Source organism: Neopelma chrysocephalum, unplaced genomic scaffold (assembly GCF_003984885.1).
Source record: "Neopelma chrysocephalum unplaced genomic scaffold, ASM398488v2 Primary Assembly neopelma1_97222, whole genome shotgun sequence".
Classification (NCBI taxonomy): domain Eukaryota; kingdom Metazoa; phylum Chordata; class Aves; order Passeriformes; family Pipridae; genus Neopelma; species Neopelma chrysocephalum.
The window spans coordinates 1,031,511-1,040,704 of record NW_020925863.1 but is presented as its reverse complement, the minus strand read 5'-3'; the positions used below and the strand labels follow the sequence as shown (position 1 = coordinate 1,040,704).

The 9,194-nt window shown below is 44.7% G+C and overlaps 1 protein-coding gene across 2 annotated transcripts in view; it reads right to left on the bottom strand.

The window, feature by feature from the left end:
* Positions 1–6,278, bottom strand: part of NR5A2 (nuclear receptor subfamily 5 group A member 2) — an 88,423-nt gene extending 82,145 nt beyond the window's left edge. The window contains exon 1 of one of the 2 annotated variants that reach the window (XM_027671805.1): positions 5,962–6,278. In XM_027671805.1, coding sequence (XP_027527606.1) covers positions 5,962–6,025 — 64 coding nt within the window. In that variant the 5' untranslated portion in view covers positions 6,026–6,278. The remainder of the gene's footprint in view (positions 1–5,961) is intronic. The other variant, XM_027671801.1, reaches the window with a different exon arrangement.
* Between the last annotated feature and the right edge of the window lie 2,916 nt (positions 6,279–9,194).

Sequence of the window (9,194 nt, the reverse complement as noted above, 5' to 3'; positions counted from 1 at the left end):
CTCTTCCCTCTTCCCTCTTCCCTCTTCCCTCTTCCCTCTTCCCTCTTTCATCTCATGTCTTCCCCCCTCCGCTTCTTGTCACAATCAGATCACCCCTACAGTGCGAAGGGGAGAGTACCTCGAAACCGGTTTCCTCTCATCATGTTGCCGAGGCAATACTGCATTTGATTCCTAGGGTTTCATTGAATGGGGGCTGCTAGTACCTCCAACTCAAAACAAACTGTCCTGTCTAGAGAACTGAAAAAACCAAACCAAACCAAAAAAACCCCCCAAAACCCGAACAAGAATCCCTAACCCACAAAACCAGTCCACCTCAAACAGAAAAATAAACTTTCCTCGCCTATTTTTTTTTCTTTTTGATCCACTGTCAGCGAAATAGAGTGGGTGCTTCAGGCTGAAATACTTTTGCAAAATACTTTACTTTTGTAAAACGCATGCCACAGAGGATCATTTCCAAAGCCTGTTCCCTTTTTTTCTGCAGCTAATGTTGCCTTACGGAGATGTCGTTCCTCTCCGGTCCGACATAAAGAGTCATTTCCAAACAGTCAATTATTGACCGAGAAGCTATTTTTCAAGCCCGGCCAAGCTCCTGCTGCCCGCCGGAATGCACTGCTGCCTGATGAACACCTGGCAGCAGCGTGATGACACTAGACTCGGGAGTGAGGAGCGAGTAGGGCCAAGTGGGTGGTAAAGCACCGCTGCGATTGCCTTTCTTTTATTACTAAGTGAGTCATCAGTGAGGTGTCGTAACACTTCACCGCGTCCCGCCGCCGTCTGCTCCGTCCCGCCGGCTCGGGCCCGCCGTGTCCCCGCCGCGTCCCCGCCGCGTCCCCGCCGTGTCCCCGCCGCATCGCCCGGCGCGGGTCGCGCTCCCCCCCGCGGGGCCGCCCGCCCGAGGGTGGCACGAGTGGGCAGGGACGGCCGGGCACGGCCTGCTGAGAGGCGGCTTCCCGACGGAGATCCTGCTGATCTAACTGGAGGGCGTGGAAGGGCTAAGGCATCCCCGTGCGCCCTTGGGGAGGCGGTGAGCCGTGCCCAGAGCCGGCGGGAGGGCTTCCCTGCATCGATCCCATCAGCAGCGAACTGCGGTCTGTTCCACGCGACACTTAAACATCCAGTTTTGCAAGCAGGAATTCTGCTAGAATATTTTTTTTCCCTGCCATAAATTACACGAGTTCCGTGGGGAAAACGCCTTCTAGTCCCGCATTGCCTGGACCTGTTGCCGCTAACGGTGCGACGGGGAAACGCGCTCGCCCTGATCGCTCCTGTCTGCTGCGGGGGTGGCGGCTTCCCCCCTAACCAGAGGCGAGGAGGTGAATCCATCAGCAGGGACACTTCTCCCAGAAGCAGAGCCGCTGCCCGGCGCGGTGCCCCGCGGTGCTGCCGGCGGGGGTGGCCGCGGGGCCAGGCCGACGGACGCCCCGGACCATCCCGACGCTCCCCTCTGCCGCCGCGACCCCCCTGCCCCTTCCCAGCATTGATAATTACTTTTCTGACGAGGCTCTTTTGTTTCTGCCTGTGCTGCCCCTTTGGAGCCGAGTGTGGAACCTCTGGTTAAAAAAGCTAGAGCTTGATCTGGAAAGAGAACTCCAAATATATTTGTATATACAGCAAGGCTCCTGTCAGGGCTGAGTGCCCGTCTCTGTATCATAAGAGATAATTGATTTTTATCCTGCACAGACAGGCTTAAAAATGAAATTTCTTTTGCTGAGGCAACTGACCTTGATCTGCTGGTGGAAAAAAAAGATGTTTTGGGTCTGCTTCTTCCCTCCACCTCCCCCCACCCTATGTTTCAAGGCTTGGAAAACTTCATTTAAAAATAATTTAATAGTTGATCTTTATAATGGAAAAAGTTTGAGCTCATATATATCTATACGTCTTTACACATAAGTGTAAAATCATAAAACAAACCACGAGAAGATAAACCAGACATAGTTTACACCGAGAAATCTTGATAAGGATTTTGTACATATGCATGTTTGTTCATTGTACGTAAGAATGTATTAATATATATTATTATATATAAGGTTGCATATCTATGTAATATGTATAATGTACTCCTGTAATATGTGAGTAAACTCTAGAAATTAATAATAACTGGCATGAGAAGTTTTAACAGGTTTCCCTACAATACAGCCTAACAAAACTGCTGCTGCAGACAATTCTTCCCTTTCACTCTATATGTTTAAGAGCTGACCTTTAAATTACCCCATGGACAAGTGGCTGGAGGCATTTTGTCAGTATTGGAGGTTTCCCTCTGGAGACTACAGGCATAATCATTGTTACTTTGCCTCATGTATTTTGGTATTTAAAATCAGACTAATTGGAAAAAATCGAATGTAAATGTAAGTACTGTCCCTTTTGTAGATAGCTCATTTGCAGTATAACCACAGGAAAGTAGGAAGAAAATTCATAAAAGTAAAGAATAATAGCAAAAGTTCACTGGTATAAAAACAATAACCTATGGCATATCTTTCAGTCCTCACACAGCCCAAACTGTTCACTTCTGTGTAAGCTTTGCCGGCATAATTGCTGGCCAAAATCCTAATCCACACTTTTAAAGATAGTATTTGGTGTCTTTATTAATCATATGAAAATACTGCTACTACTACTACTACTACTAAATATAAAAACAAATTTGACAAACTCATGAGTCCTAATTATAATACTGTTAACTGCCTGAGGATATACATTAAAATTAAGATGGCAGTAAGTATTCTACAAGCTAAAAAATTTCACAGTTGGAAACTACAAGTAGATTACTTTTCTCCTATATAACGATTTTTTCTAATTAATGAAACAGTTTTTTCTGTTAAATAATCATAGCTAATGCTTATAAAAATTGCATAGTGTCCCTGATGACACTAAGACAAGAGGCTAATTAGAAGGGAAAATAAAACTAGTCAAGTATCTTTGTATTGCCTCAGAATCTGATAGAAGAAAAAAAATCATGGCGTTTCCATAAAAATGTTTACAAGTCTATATGGTGTGCATGATCTGGAAGATAGGATGTACTATTAAGATTTTGTGAATTCTAGCTGCCTCTTTGACCATATGACTGTAAACCTAAAAGCAGGTGTCAACAACTGGTAGTGCCCACTCACGCTCCAGCTCCAGGCTGGTTCTGTTTGCTCTCCAAGGGAGAGATCCACTGCTATTTTTATCAATGGAGTTTGATTTGCATTCATGGGAGCTGGGTGAGGCCCTCCTTGCTGGGAGGAAGCTAAGTCACTCTTGCTGTGACATGTCACTGGTTTATAACAAAAACTAACTTATCCCAAGATGGGTGAACACACTGTGTGCATTCTGCAAAGCAGGTACTCCCTGACAAGAGCAACTCTCAGTCTCTGTGCTGGGAAGCAGCAAGTGTCCCTGGCTGGAGGGGCTCATGGGGTGAGGGCTGCAGAGGCTGTGGCAGTCAACACAAGCCCACCTGCTCTGCCTTGGTTAGAGGGGAAAAACTGAAGGAGATGCTGGGAGGGACTGGACAAAAGTGAAAGGCCAGGGACGGGATTTACTTTTAAGAGCACTTGACCCTGCTGCTGATTGTACTTATACCCTGGGAGGACAACTTTTTCTCCTAAAGAATTACTCTCCAGTGCAAATAAGAACAGAATCCAGCTCCTTCCTATTTGGTTCCCCCACCTCCAAGCAGAGGCCCTCAGGGTGGTGCTGGTTATGTTTAACCCTTACAGGTACACAGTGATCAGTTTAGAAGGCTGAGTTAGATGCACTTTTCAGGGTTGCCACCATAGGCTCTGGCTGAGCAGTGCCATACAAGGTCAGAATCCTCCCCTTGACTCAGAGCACACAGGACTTTGGAGAGTTTCACAAGATTTAGAACTGCTTTTTCTGGGCCATGCTTTGTGAATCTGTCCTGGTATATTTGGGACACAGCTCACGTATAAGTGCATATTAGAGGTATGATGACAAGAGTCTCTGCTACTCCACCAATCTGTTTCTGGTATCAACATGATTTAGGGAACCCAGATCTACCAGTCTTTTGGAAATCATGAAAACTACAGTTTATAGGTCCAAATATCACAGATAAGTGTCTTATTTTCCCTTCCCCTTGGGTTGTGTCCTTTCAACCTTATCTGAGTGACCACTCTTCAGTTACATGAGTTGTATAATTACTTTACTGTCCCGTACTGAAGGCTGAGGAGGGGGAACCAGAAGGTCCCTCCCTGGCAGCCAGAAAGAGCAACAGTTAGAGCAAGGCCCGGTAAAGCAAGGGCTGGCAGGGAAGCTGGATTTGCCACCTTTTCTATGTGTTTCTGGGGGCAGAGCTGTGCAGAGGAGCACCCCACACCTGTAGAGAAGCACCAGAGTGGCTTTGGCTTTGAATTCTATGTGGCTTTGCTGGGATCATCTCCCCTGGCCCAGGTATGATCTGACCCTACTCACAGTCATGTCCAACAGCCCAGAAGTGTCCTGTGCCCTCTGTTTGTTATAGATGAGATACCCTGACAACACTGCCAGAGGGCCAGAGGGGCCACAAGACTCCCTCTGAAGATAAGCACCAGGAACCCATCCCAGAGTGGGGCTGCCACCAGGCACAGGTGTCCAGGAAGCAGGTGGTCATGAGCCTGGTGGTGTGATCCATGGGGCATTAGTTCTCCAGTCATACATTTGCAGCCCAGTAAATCTTGCTACAGTGTTGGGCACGGTTCTTGGGCAGGAGGTTTAGAGCAGTTAAAGAGGGTGCCCTGGGGGTCAGCTGCCTGGAACACAGCTGGGTCCAGGGTGAGGTGGGAACCCTTTCCAGGGAGAAGCAACAGCTCCAATCAGAAGATAAAGATCAGCTATGTTTGAGGCTATTTCCTGTAGCTGTTACTGCACTCTCCTTCCCCACAGTCCCAAAGCCTCCCTTGATGGCAAGGTGCCCATATCACACCCAGCATCAGGGCGAGCTCCTTGCCTGCCATGTGATGACGCACTTTGGGGCAAGAGGAGGAGAGTGTGCCCTAGTTCTGCGTGAAGGCCAAAGATCCCTTCTTTCATCCTTGCCAGGAACTGCTGTGCTGAGGCACTACCTTGCAAAACCCTGGGCTGTGGAACCTGCAGCGCTGCTGGGCTGGTTTGTGAAGCGCCTTCTGCTCCATGAAGGAGGGTTTCCCTTGGTAAGCCTTCTCCAGCCCTGCCTGGCCCCAGTCCTGATCTGGGCACAGGCTGATGGGGCAGGGGATGCTCTTGCCCTGTCAAAGGAAAGACACCTCACTCCATGAGTGTGTTGAGAGCCAGAATGGCCTGAGATAGGGAACATGAAGAGAAGGTAAGGGAGGTGGTGGGCAGACGCACAAGGCAGGGGCTCAGACACATCCCCCATAGCCTGGGACAGCCCAGGGCAGCTGGCTGTGCCATGCCCCTTGTGCCTGCAAGCCAGAGAAACCCATGCCTGATGGCTTTCAGAAGGGGAGCGGGTGCTGTTTCCATATGCTACTGAAAGTATTCACTTCTTGGCTGTCCTGAAGTCTTAACTGACTTTTATTATCTAGCCCACCCCCACTGAGTCATGACATATCTTCATTTTTAGCTAAAAAAGAATCTATATTTGACAGAAACTACAGTACTACAGAAAAGACACAAAAACATTCCTGAGGTTTTCTTCAACAAGAATAATCAGGCCAGAAGGAATTTAAATCTAATTTTTGCAAATGTTTATACATGCACACACACAATTTCACAGCTATTATCAATTGTAATAGATAAAGATACTGTGAATTATCAGATTATATATTTGATAATGGCACTATCTCTAGTGAAAATTGTTATTCAATGAATCATCATCTGTTTTCTTACATTTTTACATTGAATCATAAAAATTCTATCTTGCCTAAATACATGTGCAAATTAATCAGTTTTGGCTTGTCCAATTGTAGTGATTTTCCCAGTTTGGACAGCCATAAATCTAACATATTTATGCAGAGTCTTCAAAACAGTTGGAAAACTGTTACTTACCAACTGATGTAAGTCCATGCTTTATAGATTCCTGTATGATGGCTGTGTGGGAACCAGAAGACATTATTAGGTGTAAATATACCGTACCCTTGGGTACAAGGTGTACAGCATTGAGTGCAGAAGAGGTGCAGCCTGTAAACTTTTCTGGCCTTGAGACCCAGGCTATAATAGCCTTCAGTGAAAGTCGGCGTGATGAACAACAACAAAAAAATTATCCAAGAACTCAGAAAGTAACAAGCATGTCTTTGAGTGGACTCTGTACTTTTTCCAGCATTAGTGACCTGCTGTAAACCATGTATCCCATTTCATGATAGTCTCTAATCAGAAGAATTGGAACTTGTGATAGGTTTGGCATCATCACGTGATTTTGTACAGCTTGATAAGAGACCCTGTTATAAAGTGACAGCAAAAGAGATAAGAACTGTTGGCAGATAATGGCAGAGAAATGATTAACCTGGAGTGGAGAGGTGCTATGAAGCCCAGAGAGTGGAAGGTTGTAAAGTTGCGGGGTCATAAGATCATACTGAGTGGATGAAAAGCCATACCAACACAAGTGTAATGACTATAAACTCAGACTTGTGACCTGTCTTCTTGGTGTCATCACCTCTTTGCACAGTGGACAGCAAGCATGGTTGTTTTGGCTTCTGTAAACATTCTTTGGATGGCAAAACAATCAAGCATTAATTCCTTAAGGGAGGCTTCTGAATGCTCTGGGGATTCTACACTCTGACTAACAGCACTAGCAAATCTCTGCTAATGGTTTGTCAGACAAAACCATTTTATTGCCCCAGTCCTCAGGCTGGAGTCTAGCTCCAGGTTGTAGCCATTTAGTTAAAAGCATACACTGCTTTCTCACTAAAGAACCTTACAGCGTGGTTAAACATTGATATCCCAGGATTATGATATGTGGACAGTATTGTGCTCACCCCTAAGGCTGGGAGGTACAACACGTATTCACAGCATGTCAAATGGCTGTCAAGTGTTTTGATTTAAATAATTTTTACAAAGGTGTGCAGCTGTGCAGATAACTGGGCGATCTTTCAGCTCAGCTGTGAGTGGATCATGTTCTGCTTTCACCCCCAGCAGAGGAAAGGCAGGGACACGCCGGCTCCCAGGGTGAAGCTGTGCTACATTCACGGCAGCCCGAGTGCACTGCAGTGCCACCGGCAGCCTTTGCAGCTCTAGCCCAATAGATTAAGTCTGCATACACTTTGTGAGATCAGACTCAAGCCTGAATAATCAGATGGTATTTGATATTTCAAGTCTCTTGAAAAATAGAGTGAAGCTATTCCACTGTGGGCTAGATCTGAAGCCTCTTGAAGTCAGTGGGAGTTTTTTTCTCTTTAAATTTGCAGAGAGCTGTAAAGCAGCACATGCTTTTTTATGTACTTTGTCATGATGGTTAGACTTTGGTGATACAGTGGCAGACAGGTTAGTTCATGCTCAAACTGAACTGCTTCTCTCAGCTAGGATGAGAGCTTGAGAGCTGGTCTGAAAATGGGGTTGATGTGGCAAATGATTCAGTGATTGGGCCTTACAACCAGGAACCCTGAATTAGCACTTGGTCTGTGCAGTACTGCCCTCCTCTAGAGCCCCTGGTAGTAAGGATGACAGGCTGCAGAGGGAGGGCCTGATTTTCCAAATTTTTACCTTCATATTTATTACAGGAAAAAACTAATTTACAAAGCTGGTTAAACAGGTACTATGACTGTTTTGTCAGGGTCACTGATATCTGTTTAGACTGACTGAAATCTGGAAGCCAGGTTTTACAACAGATTTCATACAAACCTAAATAATTGGACTCAGTGTCTATTTTAATTCATTTGGTCACCAAATAGATTTTCAATACTATTCATAAAACATGAAGAGAAACATTTATTCCATCAGAAAAAAGGCATATCTTTGGGGGCTGGGGATAAAATAAATGAGAAATGGTGCAAATGATACTGTGGTTAGAAACTTTCCACCGTGTCATCAGAGACATTGCTGGAGCACTGTTGGCCCATCTTCAAGAGTCTCTATAAAGGAATCTGCCGTATGTGGGGGAGAGAGATATTAAATCATAGGAAATATAAAGAAACTTCATGCTATTGGCTTCTAACACTGTAATTCCTTTCCTTTTTTGCATCAGTATCAAATGTCAGGGTCACTGAAAAATGTTCTATTTTTCCCTTTCTGATACTTTGTCTCCGTGTATAGAGGAATGTATGCCAGGTGCACAGCCAGACAGGCTTTCTTTGCCTTTTTTTATACCTAGTCCAGTAGGGGAAAAGAAACTCATAGGGAAACTCTAGGAAAACCTATATCAGCTTATGCTCCAGCAGCTTGATGTATTTAGCAGTTATACACTTGGACCCCAACTGGAACAAATACATAAGAGTATGAGGTGCAATGAGGCATCCGAGTGGTACCACTGAAGATAAGTACATGAGCTTATGGCTGAATATTTTGCTAGACCAGGAATTTTGAACTGCAGCTTTTCATGTGTAAGTCCCTGGTAAGGCAGCCACTGACCTTACTTGGAACAGCTTTTCCTAACTGTGGTTGAAGCATCATAGACTCATTTGGTATCTCTGTGTTTTTCTGTACTCCTCCTCCCCCGCCTTTTTTTTTTTTCTTTTCCCCTGTTTTCATCCTGGATGGGTGAGACAAGGCTTTTGAAAGATAATTTTGTTGTTTCAAACATACTTTTCTCTCTCAGGTCTTTCAGGAAGATAATTAATTGATAAACCTTTAGTGTCTTTTTTGTTTAGCCAGTTCTTGTATGATGAAATTGTCCCTTGTTTGTCCCTTGAACAAATGTCCTCAAAGAAATTGTACCTGATTTCAAAAGCTTGGCAACAATCCCTCCTTTGACTCTTGCACATCAAATTATTTTGCAAACATTTACCACAATAATGGAGTTAGAAGGAGTTTCTTCTCTCATGGGCATTTCCACAAGTGCCATTTCATTTTGGTATGTAAGGATATTAAGAAACAAGCTCTGAAAATGTACTGATTAATAGTGACCTTTTCAAAGAATTTTAATCCCTGACTTGTATATCGTAGTGTAAATTTAGTGACGTTAGTCACAACTTTGTAATTGTCCTGTAACTTTTTGGATATTGCTTATCTCTATTCAGTCTTGTCATCTTTCTATGCCATCTCAAGGCATTGTCATTTTTATTATCCACAGATCTCAGGAAAGGTACGTCTTCAGCACAGCACGTATCAGATCCTCATTCTCTGAAAGT